This window comes from Callithrix jacchus, chromosome 9 (assembly GCF_049354715.1).
Source record: "Callithrix jacchus isolate 240 chromosome 9, calJac240_pri, whole genome shotgun sequence".
In the NCBI taxonomy this organism is placed as follows: domain Eukaryota; kingdom Metazoa; phylum Chordata; class Mammalia; order Primates; family Cebidae; genus Callithrix; species Callithrix jacchus.
In genome coordinates, this window is record NC_133510.1 from 125,738,623 (window position 1) to 125,757,744 (window position 19,122).

At 40.5% G+C, this 19,122-nt stretch overlaps 1 protein-coding gene across 2 annotated transcripts in view; it reads left to right on the forward strand.

Moving 5' to 3' along the window:
- Positions 1-19,122, forward strand: part of KNTC1 (kinetochore associated 1) — a 102,213-nt gene that overhangs the window by 25,673 nt on the left and 57,418 nt on the right. Inside the window, exons 14-28 of one of the 2 annotated variants that reach the window (XM_035257977.3) lie at positions 1,345-1,388; positions 1,485-1,550; positions 1,648-1,723; positions 2,728-2,853; positions 2,944-3,033; positions 7,737-7,790; positions 8,715-8,776; positions 10,931-11,042; positions 12,524-12,667; positions 14,096-14,152; positions 14,246-14,347; positions 16,335-16,454; positions 16,538-16,681; positions 17,646-17,756; positions 18,958-19,061. In XM_035257977.3, coding sequence (XP_035113868.2) covers positions 1,345-1,388; positions 1,485-1,550; positions 1,648-1,723; positions 2,728-2,853; positions 2,944-3,033; positions 7,737-7,790; positions 8,715-8,776; positions 10,931-11,042; positions 12,524-12,667; positions 14,096-14,152; positions 14,246-14,347; positions 16,335-16,454; positions 16,538-16,681; positions 17,646-17,756; positions 18,958-19,061 — 1,412 coding nt within the window. The remainder of the gene's footprint in view (positions 1-1,344; positions 1,389-1,484; positions 1,551-1,647; positions 1,724-2,727; positions 2,854-2,943; positions 3,034-7,736; positions 7,791-8,714; positions 8,777-10,930; positions 11,043-12,523; positions 12,668-14,095; positions 14,153-14,245; positions 14,348-16,334; positions 16,455-16,537; positions 16,682-17,645; positions 17,757-18,957; positions 19,062-19,122) is intronic. The other variant, XM_078337550.1, reaches the window with a different exon arrangement.

Sequence of the window (19,122 nt, forward strand, 5' to 3'; positions counted from 1 at the left end):
ACTACAGCCTCCAACTCCTAGGCTTGAGTGAGCCTCCTGAAGAGCTGGGACTATAGGTGTGCACCACCAGGCCAGGCTAATTTTTTATTTTTTGAGTCTTTTTTTTTTTTTTTTGAGATGGAGTTTCGCTCTTGTTACCCAGGCTGGAGTGCAATGGCGCAATCTCAGCTCACCGCAACCTCCGCTTCCTGGGTTCAGGCAATTCTCCTGCCTCAGTCTCCAGAGTAGCTGGGATTATAGGCACGTACCACCATGCCCAGCTAATTTTTGTATTTTTAATAGAGACGGGGTTTCACCATGTTGACCAGGATGGTCTCGATCTCTTGACCTTGTGATCCACCCACCTCGGCCTCCCAAAGTGCTGGGATTACAGGCGTGAGCCACCGCGCCCAGCCAATTTTTTATTTTTTGAGACGGAGTTTTGCTCTTGTTGCCCAGACTGGAGTGCAGTGGTACGATCTCTGCTTATCACAACCTACACCTCCTGGGTTCAAGAGATTCTCCTGCCTCATCTTCCTGAGTAGCTGGGATTACAAGGAGTACGGCTAATTTTGTATTTTTAGTAGAGATGGGATTTTTCCATGTTACTCAGGCTGGTCTCAAACTCCTGACTTTAGGTGATTTGCCTGCCTCGGCCTCCCAAAGTGCTGGAATTACAGACATGAGTCGTTGTGCCCACCCCTGGCTAATTTTAAAATTTTTTGTAGAGAGGAGTTCTCACTATGTTTCCTGGGTTAAACTCAAGCTTTTGGGCTCAAGTGAGCTTCTTGGCCTGACTCTCCAAAGTGCTGAGATTACATGTGTGAGCCATCGCATCTGGCTCATTTTTTTTGTCTTTTAAGACATTGACATTTTTGAAGAGTCCCACCCTGTGGTTTTGTAGAATGTCTCTCTATTTGAATTTATTTGATTGTTTCACCATGATTAGATTCATGTTAAGCTTTTTCCGCACAAATACTGCACAGGTAATGCTGTTTTCTAAACATCACATTAAGGGTCTCATAGTATTCATTTGTCCTGTTATGGGTAATTTTAAATTTGACCATTTGGTTAAGGCAGTTCTGTTAGATTTCTCCATTTGTAAAGTGTTTTTACCTTAATGGTTAATAAGTAACTTGTGTGATATTATTTTTAGTCTGTGGGAATTTTTTTTCTTAGTCAATTTTTCCTGGTGCTTTTTTTTTCTTAAATTTTTGTGGGTACATAGTAGGCATGTATATTTATGGGATACCCAGTTTTAAAATCCACTGATGGATAATTTGTGCCTGAACCAGTCGTTACTCTAGTAATTATACACATTGCTCTTATATTGGAATTTTAATCATGTTTTTGTTGTTATTGTAGGATACCATATACCTTTTAGAAGGAATTTGCAAAAATGATCCCAAGTAGGTCATGTTTTATCATGTTAAGTAATAGCTACATTAAATTTTACATATAAATATTAAAAGCCAAGTGTATTTATAGTGAACACTTTTTTCCAGATTGTCTGAAGACTCGGTCTCTGTGTTAGTACTCAGATGTCTTACAGAAGCTTTACCAGAAAACAGGTAAATTCTCATTTTCTTTTAAGCTTTACCCTTTAGTTAATAACTTAAATTCCCTGATTAATAAGCATTTAACAAAGTTTCTTTTCCAACTTATCAGATTGAGTCGGTTACTTCACAAACACAGATTTGCTGAAGCTGAGAGCTTTGCAATTCAGTTTGGACTAGATGTTGAGGTAATCATTCATGTATTAATTTGTTCACCAAACAAGCATTTGCTCATGTGCTAGAGGCTTAGGTGACAGACATGTAAAACGTAATTGGAATTTACTGTGAATAGGCCTATAATTAAGATATGACTGAAGTCAAGTAGAGATTCATAGGAAAGAGTGACCCCAGCACTTTGGTAGGCCAAGGCCGGCGGATCACCAGGTCAAGAGATCGAGACCATACTGGCCAACATGGTGAAACCCCGTCTCTACTAAAAATACAGAAATTAGCTGGGTGTGGTGGCATGTGCCTGTAGTCCCAGCTACTCAGGAGGCTGAGGAGAATTGCTTGAACCCTGGAGGCAGAGGTTGCAGTGAGCCAAGATTGTGCCACTGCACTCCAGCCTGGCGCCTGGCAACAGAGCAAGACAGTGTCTTAAAAAAAAAAAAAAAAAAAAAAGGGAAAGAGCATAATGTTTTTCAGGTTTATCCATGTTGTTGCAAATGACCAATTTTCCCTTTTTTTAAATATGTAGGATCTTACCATGTTGCCCAGGCTGGCCTCGAACTCCTGGTCTCAAATTATCATCCCGCCTTGGCCTCCTGAGCAGGCTGGCACTACATGCAGCTTCTAGACTAAACAATATTTTATTGTGCAAATATACCACATTTTCTTCATTCACTTGTCTGTTGATGGATAGCAGCTTCTAGACTGAACAATATTTTATTGTGCATCTTTATTCAATTATCTGTTGATGGATATGTAGATTTCATATCTTAGCTCATATGAAGCTGTTAGTAAGTATACTGCTTGACATGTTTAATAAGGGCTCAACATAAATCGTTCCATACCTGCTAATAATCTGGATTATCTCTCAGATATCTAAATGTTACTTTCTCTAAACCTTATTCCTGGCGCGCCTGATGATTCACCTTTTTCATAGTAGTTTGTCTTAGCTTACTGTGAGAATAAGCCATCCTCTGGTATTATTGTACTTCAAATTGCTTGATGTGGCATATTTATATTACAGCCTGTTTACAAGGTCAAGTCAAATCATATATTAGAGAAACTGGCTTTGAGTTCTGTGGATGCCAGTGAACAGACTGAATGGCAACAACTTATAGATGACGCTAAGGAAAATCTGCATAAAATCCAGGTATGTTTTCCTTGTCATATACTGGAATACTGAGATTGATGTGTTGATCAACATTAGGTTGCCTTACTGTGTCTGGCATTTGTGAAACAGGATGATGAATTTGTGGTGAATTACTGCCTGAAGGCTCAGTGGATAACCTATGAAACCACTCAAGAAATGCTGAATTATGCCAAAACCAGGGTAGGTTCATTTTTTTGTATTTTGGGGGTTTTTTTTGGTCGGGATAATTTGCTTTAATCTCTCATAAGTCTACCACCTCAAATATATTTTTTTCTCCTATCCTCTATGTGTATCATTAATAAAAAAGTTTTTATAGCAGCTTTATGGAGATAACTCATATCCTGTACAATTCACCTATTTAAAGTATACAGTTCAGTGGTTTTTAATATATTCATTGAGTTGTGCAAGCATCATCGTCAATTTTAGAACTTTTAAACCTCTCCAAAAAAGAACCTCTATCTCAGGCCAGATGCAGTGGCCCACATCTTAATCCCAGCACTTTGGGAGGCCAAGGTGGGTGAATCACTTGAGGTCAGGAGTTCGAGACCAGCCTGGCCGACATGGTAAAATCCCATCTCTACTAAAAATATGAAAATTAACTGGGTGTGGTGGCATGCGCCTGTAGTTCCTGCTATTTGGGAGGCTGAGGCAATGAGAATCGCTTGAAGCTGGGAGACGGAGGTTGTGGTGAGCTGAAATTGCACCACTGCACTCCAGTATGGGCGACAGAGTGAGACTTTATCTGAAAAAATGAATTTAGGGCTGAGTTCAGTGGCTCAGACCTGTAATCCCAGCAATTTGGGAGGCCATAGCAGGTGGACCACCTGAGGTAAGGAGGAGTTCAAGACCAGCCTGGCCAGCATGGTGAGACTCTTATCTCTACTAAAAATACAATAATTAGCCGGACATGGTAGTGCACAACTGTAATCCCAGCTACTCGGGAGGGTGAGGCAGGAGAATTGCTTGAACCCAGAAGGCGGAGGTTGCAGTGAGCCAAGATCACGCCACTGCACTCCAGCCTGGGTGATAGCCTAAGACTTTGTCTCCAAAACAAAACAAAATAAAAAGTTAAGTTAAATTGGCTGGATGCGGTGGCTCATGTCTGTAATCCCAGCACTTTGGGAGGTCAAGGTGGGTGGATCACAAGGTCAAGAGATCGAGATTATCCTGACCAAAATGGTGAAACCCTGTCTCTACCAAAAATACAAAAATTAGCTGGGCGTGGTAGCATGTGCATGTGGTCTTAGCTACTTGAGAGGCGAGGCAGGAGAATTGCTTGAACCCGGGAGGTGGAGGTTGCAATGAGCTGAGATCGTGCCACTGCATTCCAGCCTGATGACAGAGTGAGACTCCGTCTCAAAACAGAAATAAAACAAATTAAAAAGTTTAAATGGCCAGGCACAGTGGGTCATGCCTATAATTCCAGTAGTTATAGGCAGAGGGGGGCAAGTCATCTTAGGTCAGGAGTTCGAGACCAGTCTGTACAACATGGTGAAACCCCGTGTCTACTAAAAATATAAAAGTTAGCCGGGTGTTGTGGTGTCCTCCTGTAATTCCAGCTACTCAGTAGGCTGCGGCAAGAGAATCTCTTGAACCTGGGAGGCAGAGATTGCTGTGAGCCGAAACTGTGCCACTACACTGCAGCTTGGGTGACAGAGAGAGACATTGTATCAAAAAGAAAAAAAAGAGAACCTCTATTCCATTAATAGTCATTCCCTATTCCTGCAGTCCCCCAGGTTCAGGAAAACACTATAATTTACCTCCTGTCTCTCTAGACTTGCCTATTCTGGACAGTTCAAATAAATGGAGTTGTATATGTGTCCTTTATGTCTGATTTCTTTCACTTAGCATAATATTTTCAGGGTTCATTCATGCTGTGGCATGTGTCAGTGCTATATTTCTTTTTATTGCCAAATAATATCCTATTTTATGGATATACCACATTTTGTTTCTCCATTTATCGATTAATGGACATTTGGGTTATTTCTACATTTTCCCCCAATTTTGTTTTTGTTTTGTTAAAAAAAAAATACATAAATATGAAATTTACCATCTTAACCTTTTTTTTTTTAAAAATAATTATTTTATTTTTGAGAGAGAGTCTCACACTGTTGCCCAGGCTGGAGTGCAGTGGCGTGATCTCTGCTCACTGCAGCCTCTTCCTCCTGGGTTCAAGTGATTCTTCTACCTCAGCCTCCCGAGTAGCTGAGATTATAGGTGCCTGCCACCACACCTGGTTAATTTTTATATTTTAGTAGAGACGAGGTTTCACCATGTCAGTCAGACTGTTCTCGAATTCCAGACTGCAAATGATCTTCCTGTCTCGGCCTCCCAAAGTACCATGATTATAGGCGTGAGCCACTGCATCCTGCCTATCTTAACCATTTTAAAATTTAGTGGTATTAAATACATTTATAATCACATGCAACCATCATCCAACTCCCCAAGTCTTTTCATCTTTATGAAACTGAAACTCTGCCCATTAAACACTGACTTCCCATTTCCTGGTCTTCCCAGGCCCTGGCAAACCATTTACTGTCTATGTATGTAATTTTGACTACTCTAAGTACTTTATATTATATGGAATCATATAGTACTTGTCTTTTGTAACTGGCTTATTTCACTTAGCATAATATCCTCTAGGTTCATTTATGTTGCAAATGACAGAATTTCTTTCCTTTTTGTTTATCTATGGTCCCTGACTCTGACCCTAACTCTAACTTCTTATTTCCACATTTTTGCTGCTGTGCATAATGCTGCTATGAACATGGGTATACAGATGTCTATTTGAGTCCCTCTTTCAGTTCTTTGGAGTATATACCCAGAAGTGGGAATGTTGGGTCATATCCTGATTCTCTTTTTTTGAGACAGAGTCTCACTGTCGCCCAGGCTAGAGTGCAGTGGCATGATCTTGGTTTGCTACAACCTCCGTCCCTCCCACCCACCACTCCCCAGCTCAAGTGATTCTCTCCCCTCAGCTTCCTGAGTAGCTGAGATTATAGATGAGTGCTACCACGCCCAGCTAATTTGTGCAGTTTTAGTGGAGACAGGGTTTCACCATGTTGGCCAGGCTGGTCTCGAACTCCTGACCTCAGATGATCTGCCGCCCACCTTGGCCTCCCAAAGTGCTGGGATATCAGGCACTAGCCACCACATCAGGCCCTAATTCTCTCTTTAATTTTTTTCGGGAACCATATTAGTTTCCACAGTGACCATGCCATTTCACATTTTCAGCCACACTGTATGAATGTTCCAATTTCTCCACATCTTTGCTAATACTTTTTGTTTTTGAGACAGAGTTTTGCTCTCACCAGGATGGAGTGCAATTGTAATGCATTGCAGCCTCAAACTCTTGGGCTCAAGCAATCCTCCTGCCTCAGACTCTCATGTATTTGAGATATTGGGCCAAGTGCAGTGGCTGTAATCCCAGCACTAATGGATGTAAGGTGGGAGGGTAAGTTCTTTTTTGAGACGGAGTCTTGCTGTGTCACCTAGGTTGGGGTACAGTAACGCAATTTCAGCTCACCGCAACCTCCCCCTTCTGGGTTCAAGTGATTCTCCTGCCTCAGCCTCCAAAGCAGCTGGGACTACAGGTATGCTCCACCATGCCCAGCTAATTGTTTGTATTTTTAGTAGAGATAGGGTTTCACTATGTTGGCCAGGCTGGTCTCAAACTTCTGACCTTGTGATCTGCCTGCCTTGGCCTCCCAAAGTGCTGGGACTACAGGCATGAGCCACCTTGCCTGGCCGGAGGGTAAGTTTTGATACTGTTTGTGTATATTAATTTGTCTTATACCTAAGAAATAATTTTTTAAAAATGGATTCTTTGCTGGGTGCAGTGGCTCATGCCTGCAATCCCAGCACTTTGGGAGGCCCAGGCAAGCAGATCACTTGAGGTCAGGAGTTCGAGAGCAGCCTGGCCAATATGGTGAAACCCCGTCTATACTAAAAATATGAAAAAAAGTTAGCTGGACATGATGGCACATGCTTGTAATCCCAGCTACTTGGAAGGCTGAGGAAAGAGAATTGCTTGAACCCATGAGGCAGAGAGGTAGCAGTGAGTGGAGATTCCATCACTGCACTTCAGCCTGGATGACAGAGCAAGACCCAGTCTCAAAATAACAATAATAATAAAGATAAAATAAAAAATGGTTTCTTTTCCTGTCATAGACCTTTTTTTACATGCAGTTTTTGTGATTGCAAATAATGCCATTTTTGCAATGACCGATGAGTATTGTTGCTATTTATTTTTATTTATTATTTTTTATTTGAGATAGAGTCTCATGTTGTACCCCAAGCTGGAGTGCAGTGGCACCATTTCGGCTCACAGCAAGCTCAGCCTCCTGGGTTCAAGGGATTCTCGTGCCTCAGCCTCCTTAGTAGCTGGGACCACAGGCGCGTGCCACCATGCCTTGCTAATTTTTTTGTATTTTAGTAGAGACAGGGTTTCACCGTGTTGCCCAGAGTCATCTCAAACTCCTGAGGTCAGGCAGTCCACTTGTCTCAGGCTCCCAAAGTGCTTGGATTACAGGCATGAGCCACCGCCCCCAGCCAAAGCATTACTTTTTTTAAAAAGTCATTTATTTATACTTTAATATTCATTTCACACTTAAATGCAATTTGTTAAAAAAAATTTTTGTTTTTGCTGGGCGTGGTGGCCGGTGCCTGTAATCTCAGCTACTTGGGAGGCTGAGGCAGAGGAATCACTTGAACCCAGGTGGTGGAGGCTGAGGTGAGCTGAGATTGTGCCATTGCACCTCAGCTTAGACAACTGGAGTGAAACTCCAGCTCAAAAAAAAATTTTTTTTTATTCACAAAAATTCATCTTTTATTAAATAGCTAAGAGTAGATTTTCTTCTAACTGTATTTCTTATTATTCTTAGCTTTTGAAGAAAGAAGATAAAACTCTTCTCATTTATTCTGATGGCTTGAAAGAGGTAATTACATTAGATGTATAGGTTAATATGTGGGTGAATATACCTTTATGATATGTTTTCTATTCAAGATAGGCCCATATTTTATCAAAAGCAAGATATTTTAATACCTTAGTTTTCTTATCTGCAAAATGATAATAGGTACATACTTTATAAGGTCATTTTGGGATCAAAGGAAATAATTCCTATAAACTGTTGTGCATAGTACCTGGTACCTGCTAAACATTCAAATGAAGAGAAACTGTGATGATGGTTATGATCGTGCCAAAATACATGTGTGCATGCACATGTGCATATAGATGTTTACATTCTTAGTTCAAAGTAAATATTGTAATCTAGCTGGATTTGGCCATAAGAACTTAGAAATCAGTGAGAAAACTGATTTTAAAGAGTACCTATAGGCTGGGCTTGGTGGCTCATGCCTGTAATCCCAGCACATCGGGAGGCTGAGGTGGGTGGATCACCTGAGGTCAGCAGTTGAAGACCAGCCTGGCCAACATGGTGAAACCCTGTCTCTACCAAAAATACAAAAATTAGCTGGGAGTGGTGGCAGGCGCCTGTCATTCCAGCTGCTTGGTGGCTGAGGCAGGAGAATAACTTGAACTTGGGAGGCAGAGGTTGCAGTGAGTTGAGATTGCTCCACTGCACTCCAGCCTGGCTACAAGAGTGAAACTCTGTCTAAAAAAAAAAGAGTACCTATAATTAATGTGTGTGTGCCTTTATAATTGGGTGTAATTGGAAATTTTTAATCTCGTGTTGTGTGTGTGTGTGTGTGTGTGTGTATGTGTTAAATAAAGGAAGTCCTGTGGGAATTGAGATAAAATGTGCATGTGTATTCACATGTAAAATGTAATGATTAATTTTTACTTTTTAAAATTTCAATATTATTGCATATAAATTCAGATTATTAAATTATTTTTTCTTCAGGTGCTAAGAGCTCATGCAAAATTGACTACCTTTTATGGAGCATTTGGACCAGAAAAATTCAGGTGTGTATATTCCCTGTTAAAATTTTTTAGGCCAGGCATGGTGTCTCACACCTGTGATTCCAGTACTTTGGGAGGTGGAGGCAGGTGTATCACCTGAGGTCAGGAGTTCGAGACCAGCCTGACAACATGGCGAAATTTCGTCTCTACTAAAATGCAAAAATGAGCAAGGCGTGGTGGTAAACACCTGTAATCTCAGCTACTAGGGAGGCTGAGACAGTAGAGTTGCTTTAACTCAGGAGGTGGAGGTTGCAATGAGCCGAGATCACACTGCTGCACTCCAGCCTGGGCAACAGCACTTGATCTCAAAACAAAAAAAATTTTTTTTAGATTATAAGTTACATAGACATTTTGAATGTCATAAAAGCTACAGCATTCCTCTTCGTGATTTGTGTTTCTGTTGGGGGGGTGTTTTACTGTCTTTCCAGCAACAAAACTGGCCGAACATCCTTGTTGTCATTCCTTTTTTTTTTTTTTGAGACAGGGTCTTGCTCTGTTACCCAGCTTAGAGTACGGTGGCACAATCATAGACCACGGCAGCCTCAACTTCTTAGGCTCAGTAAAAATCTAGCTCTTCTGGATAAATGAAGTATTTGGTTCCTTATCTTCAAAGAAGTACTCTCTTAAAACCATTTCTGGCTGGGTGCAGTGGCTCACGCCTATAATCCTAGCACTTTGGGAGGCCGAGGTGGGCAGATCACAAGGTCAGGAGTTTGAAACCAGCCTGACCAACATAATGAAACCCTCATCTCTACTAAAAATACAAAAATTATCGGGGCATGGTGGCTCGCACCTGCAATCCCAGCTACTCCAGAAGCTGAGGCTGGAGAATTGCTTGAATCTGGGAGGTGGGGGTTGCTGTGAGCCGAGATCGTGCCACTGCACTCTGGCCTGGGCAACAGAAGAAGACTGTCTCAAAAAAAAAAAAAACATTCTAAGTTGTGACGGGGCATGTAGCTCACGCCTGTAATCCAGCACTTTTGGAGGCCTAGGTGGGCATATCAGGAAGTCAGGAATTTGATACCAGTGTGGCCAACATGGTAAAACCCTGACTCTGCTAAGGATACAGAAATTTCCATGCACCTGTAATCTCAGCTATTCGGGGAAGGCTGAGGCAGGAGAATCACTTGAACCTGGGAGGCCAAGGTTGCAGTGAGCCAAGATGATGCCATTTTACTGCAACCTGGGTGACAGGGTGAGACTCTTATCTTAGGAAAACCATTTCTAAGTCTCAAGATATCTAAGATTATATAGATTTATATGGATTCTGTAGCTGACATTACTATTTAGCAGTAATAATTATGTCCTATATAATACAAAACATTGTTTATATTGCAAGGCATTATAGAACAATTTCATGTACAACAGCTACTCCAAGACACCCTGTAACCCGCAGCTCCCAGGTCATTCTGTGTGAGCTCAAGAAGCTGCTCCAAGGCAGCCCTAATTGTTTGCCTTTCTAGCAGTAAATTTACCTAGGACTTTTTTCACTAGGCCACCCTAGCAGTGAGAGAGGTAGATCTTCATATGTGTAAGTTCATCTTTTCCATCTGATTGATTAATAGTCATAAAAATTGGATTTACTTATATTTTACTTAGTGAAAATGTCACCTCTTTAGAATGATCTGACTCTTTTTGTAATGCCAGTCGTGGCTCATGCTTGTAATTCCAGCTACTTGGGAGGCTGAGGCTTGAGAATTTCTTGAACCAATGAGATAAAGGTTGCAGTGAGCCAAGATTTACTCCACTTCACTGCCGCCTGGGCCACAAAGTGAGACTTCATCTCAAAAAAATAAAATACAATAAAAATGCCTGTAATTTCATCTATTCAGGAGGCTGAGGTGGGAGGATTGCTTGAGCCCAGAAATTCAAGTCCAGCCTGAGCAACAAAGTGAGATCCCATCTCCAAAAAGCAAAAACAAGAATGAGAAATAATTATTTCTACATGTAGTGATTATCTGAGGAAGGCCCTACAAAACCTGCATGGCTCTGGGGAAGATGACAGGAGTTGTAGGGTCTAAGATAAGAAGGAAATGTACTTTGCACTGTTTTTAACTTTATGAAGAACAAAACTAATTAAAATGCATATAAAGATATGCACTTAAAAGGTATAACCTTAATTTTTTTTAAACTATTTTTCCTTATTTGTCTATTCAGTGGCAGTTCTTGGATTGAATTTCTAAATAATGAAGATGAACTTAAAGATATTTTTTTACAGCTAAGAGAAGGAAACCTTGTTTGTGCACAGTACCTTTGGCTTCGACATCGGGTAACATGTTTTATATTTTTTCCCTAACAGCTTTGTAGCTCCTGAGTTAGGTGATTGAATCAATGTTGAAAGCTAACAGAGCGCAAGTGTGACTAGGTGATGGGGTGTTTTTTGATTGGTTCCTAAAATATGACTTGCTTTTCTTTGCAAAGGGCAAGGGGATAAAAAAGACTTAGCCCGTTGGCCAGGCACATTGGCTCACTCCTGTAATCCCAGCACTTTGGGAGGCCGAGGTAGTTGGATCACTTAAGGTTAGGAGTTTGAGACCAGCCTGGCCGACATGGTGAAACATTGTCTCTACCAAAAATACAAAAATTAGCCGGGCATGGTGGCATGTTCCTGTAGTCCCAGCTATTCGGGAGGCTGAGGCAGGAGAATTTCTTGGACCTGGGAGGTGGAGGTTGCAGTGAACCAAGATCATGCCATTGCTCTCCAGCCTGGATGACAGAATGATACTCTGTCTCAGAAAAAAAAAAAGAGACTTTCCTCAGAGAAAATTGTCCTCTAATGAAATTAAATCAGAAGACGTACTATGTACTGTGAGGATACAGTATAACCTCATTTTATCCAATCATTAAGAGTCTAGATTCTTGGGAGCTAAATGATGAGAACACATGGATGCACAGAGGGAAACAGCACACTGGTGTCTTTCTGAGAGTGGAGGATGGGAGCAGATAAAGGATCAGGAAAAATACCTGAATGGTTAATAGGCTTAATTGCTGGGTGATGAAATAATTTGCACAATAAACTTTCTTGACACAAGTTCACCTACGTAACAAACCTATACTTATACCACAAACATACACTTACACTGCTGAACTTGAAATAAAAGTTAACCAAAAAAGAGTCATCTAACTCCTAATCTTAGCTCAAAAGGCAGCATATTATTATGTAATTTATTAGTGGGCTTTTTTTTTTTTAAGATGGGGTTTCACCGTGATGGCCAGGCTGTTCTTGAACTCCTGACCTCAGGTGATCCACCCAGCTTGGCCTCCCAAAGGGCTAGGATTATAGGCATGAGCCACCACGCCTGGCTTTCTAATGTAGCATTGGTGGAGAAGATGTTGCTGCTGCAGCTCAGATTGTAGGAAAAGATTTTCCCTTGAAATTGCTTGTCTCTGTCCCCTTAAGGTTGGCCTGGAACATTAGATCCAAAAAGTCATAACTTGTTGTGATGCCATTAATGGCCGCATTGCTTGTTAGAATTCCTACTGTCACCTCCAGTTAAGTTTTCCTTAGAATACTCTCTCCGCTGGTTTCTCTGCAACATGATAAATTATTTGGCACTCAGTGCTGTGACATTTCGTGCACTACACAGCTCCCAACTAGAATCATTTGCATAGTGTAAATCTCCTTTAGCGCTCATTATTAAGTTAGTAGGCTATTCCTTAAAATCACTTCCTAAAATGTCTTTGTCAAACATTTGGGAGGCTTTTGGTTTAAATTTGTCAGATATTAATTTCTCGCTCCTTACAATTTAGGCAAACTTTGAAAGCAGATTTGATGTGAAAATGCTGGAGAGCTTGCTCAACTCAATTTCTGCACCAGTCTCTTTGCAAAAGCTGTGCCCATGGTTTAAAAATGATGTGATTCCATTTGTAAGAAGGACTGTGCCTGAAGGACAGGTGAGTTGTCTTAAGTATTTCCACTCTTGAGGACTTTATTTTATATTTTACATTAGCTCATTGAAGATTAAGTCACATTAACACCAGTTAGTTGAACAGTTAGTTAACTTATACCAGTGTTAATTAAAGTGTCTCTTAGAAGACAATTGTGATGGTTCAGAATGAGATTCTGTCATTTGCCACAACGTGGATGGAACTGGAGATTATTATGTTAAGTGAAATAAGCCAGGCACAGAAAGGCAAACATCGTATGTTCTCACTTATTTGTGGGATCTAAAAGTCAAAACAGTTGAACTCATGGACATAGAGAGTAGAAGGATGGTTCCCAGAGGCTTGGGTGAGTTCTGGGGTGATCGGGCAGAAGTGGGTATGGTTAATGGCTATAAAAGAAATATTTAGAAAGACTGAAGCTGGGTGTGGTGGCTCATACCTGTAATCCCATCACTTTGGGAGGCTGAGGTGGGTGGATCACCTGAGGTCAGGAGTTTGAAACAAACCTGACCAACATGGTGAAACGCTGTCTCTACTAAAAATATGAAAATTAGCTGGGCGTGGTGGCATACTCCTATAATCCCAGCTACTTGGGAGTCTGAGGCAGGAGAATTGCTTGAACCCAGGAGGTTGCAGTGAGCTGAGATCGAGCCATTGTACTCCAGAAGGAGCACGAGTGAAAAACTGTATCTTAAATTAAAAAAAAAAAAAAAAAAAAAAGAATGAATAAGACATACTTTTTGATTGCACAGCAGAGTGACTATAGTCAATAATAACTTAATTCTACATTTATTGCTTAAAGCTATTACTGGAAAAGGAAAGAAAAGATTAAAAAAAAAAGTTCTATGTTTAAAAATAACTAAAAGAGGCTGGGCGCAGTGGCTCATGCCTGTAATCCTAGCACTTTAGGAGGCCGAGGCAGGCAGATCAGGAGTTCAGGAGTTTGAGACCAGCCTGGCCAATGTGGTAAAACCTCATCTCTAATAAAAATACAAAAATTATCTGGGAATTGTGGTGAGCACCTGTAGTCCCAGCTACTCGGGAGGCTCAGGCAGAAGAATCACTTGAACCTGGGAGGGGGAAGATGTGGTGAACCAAGACTGAACCACTGCACTCTAGCCTGAGAGACAGAGGACGACGCCGTTTCAAAAAAAAAAAAAAAAAAAAAAGAGTATAATTGGATTGTTTGTAACACAAAGGGGATGGATACCCTATTCTCCATAATGTGATTATTTCACATATCATGCCTGTATTAACACATCTCATGTACTCCACAAGTATGTACACCTGCTGTGTACCCACAAAAAAAAAGACAATTGTAGATAAGACGTTTATGGACAAAATAAATTTCTAAAGGAATAAAAGAAAATCATGGACGTTTTTAGCTACATCAGTGATTATCTATTAAGAATTTTGTTTTTAAATGATCTGTTTCAGATAATTCTTGCAAAATGGTTGGAACAAGCAGCCAGGAACCTTGAATTAACTGATAAGGTAATACTGATTTAATTAACAGTAAAAAGGCATTTTTTCACACTTCCAACAGCATAAAACATTGTTTTGAACTGTCTGTAATATTTTTTAAAGGCAAATTGGCCAGAAAATGGACTTCAGTTGGCAGAGCTATTTTTCACAGCAGAAAAACCAGATGAGTTGGGATTGGCATCTTCTTGGCGTTGGATTTCCTTGGTATGATGTGGAAAACAGATTTTTAGTAATGAAACAGTCAATTTACCTGAAAGGGTTTGTCTGCATGTATGTGAAGTATCTGGAAATATATCATCTTCTTAAACTTTCTGTTTTTTGTTCCTTTGTTTTGTGCCTTTCAAATCCATATGAAGGAAAATTGGAATTTTTTTCTTCCTGATATTTATGTTACAACTTCAACCTATATTATTGATTTATTTTTGAAACAAGGTCTCACTCTGTTGCCCAGGCTGGAATATAGTGGTACGACTTCCTGGCTCAAGTGATCTTCCCACATCAGCCTCCTAAGTAGCTGGGACTACCTATGCGCATCACCACGCCTGACTGATTTTTGTGTTTTTCGTAAAGACAAGGTTTTGCCATGTTGCCAAGGCTGGTCTTGAACTCCCGGGCTAAGCGATCCACCCACCTGGGTCTCCCAAAGTGCTGAGATTATAGGTGTGAGCTATGATGCCCAGCTTCCTCAACCCATTTTTTGTTTGGTTGTTTGAGATGGAGTCTCACCCTGTCGCCCAGGCTGGAGTGCAGTGGTGCAATCTGAGCTCACTGCAACCACCACTTCCTGGGTTCAAACAATTCAGCCTCCCATGTAGCTAGTACTACAGGTACCCGCCACCACTTCTGGATTATTTTTTTGTATTTTTAGTAGAGTCAGGGTTTTAACAAGCTGGTCAGACTGTTCTTCAAACTCCTGACCTCAAATTATTCACCCTCCTGTGTCTCGCAAAGTGCTGGGATTATAGGTGTGAGCCATTGCGTCTGGCCCCGCCAACCTATTTTAATGAACCCTTTTCTCTGTTGAACCAACCAGAAGGGGAACTATATAAATATTCTGTTAAGTGGTATAATTGGGATTTTCTGCATTAGCAGCATATGACAGTCCTTTGAAAAATAAATCTTGGCTTGGCACTGTGGCTCATGCTTGTAATCCCAGCACTTTGGGAGGCCAAGGTGGGTGGATCATTTGAGGTCAAGGGTTCAAGACCAGCCTGATCAACGTGGCGAAACCCTATCTCTGGTAAAAATACAAAAAAATTAGACATGGTGGTGGGTGCCTGTAGTTCCAGCTCTTTGAGAGCCTGCAGCAAAAGAATTACTTGAACCTGGGAGGCAGAGGTTTCAGTGAGTCAAGCATGACTCCATCTCCAAAAAAAAAAAGAAAAAAAATTAATATTTTCTTTTTTGAGACAGTCTTGCTCTGTTGCTCAGGCTGGAGTACAGTGGCATGATCTTGGCTCACTGCAACCTCCCACTCCTGGATTCAAGCAATTCTTCTGCCTCAGCCTCCCAAGTAGCTGGGATTACAGGTGTGTGCCACTACATCTGGTTAATTTTTATATTTTTTAGTAGAGACAAGATTTCACCATGTTTGCCAGACTGGTCTTGAACTCCTGACCTCAGGTGATCTGCCCTCTTCGGCCTCCCAAAGTGCTAGGATTACAGGCTTGAGCCACCTCACCTGGCCTAGTATTAGTTTTCAAAGGTTATAATCTATCAAGTCAACTTTTCTATATAAGAACTTTTTCCTCTTGCTGTAAAACATTGTTTTTATCTGTTTCCTCTTGGTTAACTTTTATCGGTATTGAAAGCTGTGTTCCTCTTATATAATTTTAGGAAATATTATACCTTTATATCTGGTTGTGATATATAATTTCTATAGATAGATGGGTTACTGGGTGCTAGCTAAATGATGCTGTGTACTATGTATACTTGGATTCTGAAAAAATATTATACTAATATTCTTAATTTTTCTAATTGTTTTTAAAAGAAAAATTTCTTTCAGATTCTGATCTGTACTAATTTAGTTTAAATTCTACAAAATTTAGAGCGTAAGTTGGTTTAAAGTTGCAGATTTTCTCTTATGTACATAGCCAGGGTCATTTCTTATTTTATCTGAAAGAATTCTGATTCCATTTCTGTCTCACACTTTTCTTTTATATCCATAACAACTTTAACACTTTTGTTTTAGAAGGATTATCACAACACAGAGGAAGTATGTCAGCTAAAGACTTTGGTAAATAACTTGCAAGAGTTGATCACGTTGCATAGGAAATACAACTGCAAATTAGCCCTATCCGATTTTGAGAAGGTAAAGTCCAAGGTCATAACAATTATTGTATATCAAATTATGGGTAGATTCTGTATTTATGCCCTCTTTCTTTTGGCATCCAGGAAAATACAACCACCATAGTGTTTCGAATGTTTGATAAAGTGCTGGCCCCGGAGCTTATTCCCTCTGTCCTGGAGAAGTTTATAAGAGTTTACATGAGGGAACATGACTTGCAGGAGGAGGAGCTTCTCTTGCTGTACATAGAGGTAACTTTTCCTTTAGATCTAGTCTTATTTCTTGGATCTGTGTGGCGTAGCACTGTAATAAATATTTAACTCTAAGGAATCTCATATGCTTTATCAGTCGGACTCATGCAGCATATGAATTGGTTAAGAATGTGGGTTAATTGTGCTACTAACCCTCTTGAGCAAAAGGTGATATATTAGGACTATAAACCCAGAAAATTGAGACAGGTCTCAGTTAATTTAGAAAGTTTATTTTGCCTCAGTTGAGAATGCACCCATGACACAGCCTCGGGAAGTCCTGATGACATGTGATCAAGGTGGTCTGGGCACAGCTTGGTTTTACACATTTTAGGGAGACATGCGACATCAATCAGCAAATGTAAGTAGTACATTGGTTTGGTCTGGAAAGGTGGGACAACTTGAAGCAAAGGCAGGAAGACTCCAAGTTGGGGGAGCTTCCAGGTCACAGATAGGTGATATACAAACAGTTACATTCTTTTGAGTTTCTAATTAGCCTTTCCAAAGAAGGCAGCCAGATATGCAGCTATCTCAGTGAAGAGGGGTAACATTGATAGAATGAGAGGCAGGTTTGCCCTAAGCAGTTTCCAGCCCAAGTTTTCCTTAGTGATTTTGGGGGCCCAAGATATTTTCCTTTCACAATACTTTCTTCAAAGGGCTATTGTGAGATCGTAGCAGCATGAGCTCAGTAAATATTAGCAATTATTTCTTGTGGACATTATTAATGTGCTACAATAATCTTATTTGTAGATTCTTCAAGAATGTTTCATTCTTAAATTTTCTGTACCATATAAAACTAAAGGCTAATGTTTTGGCAGTTTTGTATTTTTAGACCATTGTTCAACATTCATGACTCATTAGAATTTTAGGTTTTTTTTTTTTAAACTCATCTATGAAGACCATATATCTGTATCTAGCTGTATGTGGTATTAATTTTTTAAAAACATATGTGTTTATCCCTTTTTAGGATTTACTGAAGAGATGCAGCTCAAAGTCCATATCAAAGTCCACATCACTCTTTGAAACAGCATGGGAAGCAAAGGCTATGGCAGTAATAGGGTGTTTATCTGACACCGACGTAAGTAAATAGTGACCATTTGTATTTTGCTTTTGAGCATTAGATCTTTTCTGAAAGCTTTTTTCTCTTCATAAAAGTGACACAAATTTGTTTTTGTTTGAGATGAGGTTTGGCTCTGTTGCCCAGGCTGGAGTATAGTGACATGGTCATGGCTCACTGCAGCCTCAACCTCCCTGGCTGAAGGGATCCTCCCACCTCAGCCTCCTGAGTAGCTGGGACCATAGGCACGTGCCACTACGACTGGCTAATTTTTTAATTTTTTGTAGAGACAGGGTTTCCCTATGTTTCCCAGGCTGGTCTCGAACTCCTGGGCTCAAGTGATCTTGCCCTCTTTGTCCTCCTAAAGTATCTGTTTTCTTTAATTTCAGAAAATAAGAAGTGAATGTTTTCTCATTTTCACCCCTAGGAGAACCTCCATGCACAGTTGCATGCATATCTTTCCAGGCTTTTCTGTGGTTATGCAAACATGGAGATTTGATTTTCCTTTTTCAGGTATTCCCTGCAATGTGAGACATTTTAAAATATGTTGCAATATGTGCCTTTATTTTAACTTCTCCCTGTTATTAGTTAGCATTATAAAATATAAATAAAATAATGAAAACTGTTTTTAAACCAGAGACTGAGGCTGGGCACAATGGCTTATGCCTGTAATCCCAGCACTTTTGGAAGCCAAGACTGACGGATCGCCTGAGTTCAGAAGTTTGGGACCTGCCTGGGCAACATGGCAAAATCCTGTCTTTACAAAAAAATACAAAAATTAGCTGGGTGTGTTGGTGCATGCTGGTAGTCCTAGCTACTTGGGATGCTGGGGTGGGAGGATCACCTGAGTCCCTTAAGCTGAGGCTCTATTGAGCCATAATTGCACCACTGTACTCCAGCCTGGGCAATGGGAATACAACCCTGCCTCAAAAAAAAAAAAAAAAAAAAAAATCCCAGACATTGTCGAGACCCTAGAAAGCAATAAAACTGTATTCTTAGCTTACAGTAGACAAAATACTCTTCTGAATTTTTCTAAATAGTCAAATTGTTCTCTGTATGTGAAAACTGGAGAACTATATGGTTTTCCAGTAAGTGGATGAAATATTTTCAAACTACCATGTGGTTGATATAAGAGCTCTGCTCATTAAACTGTGCTGCTGTTCACTTACATGCATTGTCAACCTGAGGGCTGTTTCTTGTCCATGTGTGCATCTCTTTGTAGCTCATATTTGATGCAGTGCTCAAGATCATGTATGCAGCAGTGGTTCCTTGGAGTGCAGCTGTGGAGCAGCTGGTGAAGCAGCACCTGGAAATGGACCATCCCAAGTAAGATTACAGTCTACCAAACAATGATTTTATGCTTTGGAGAAACGTTGTGTTTTGAGTT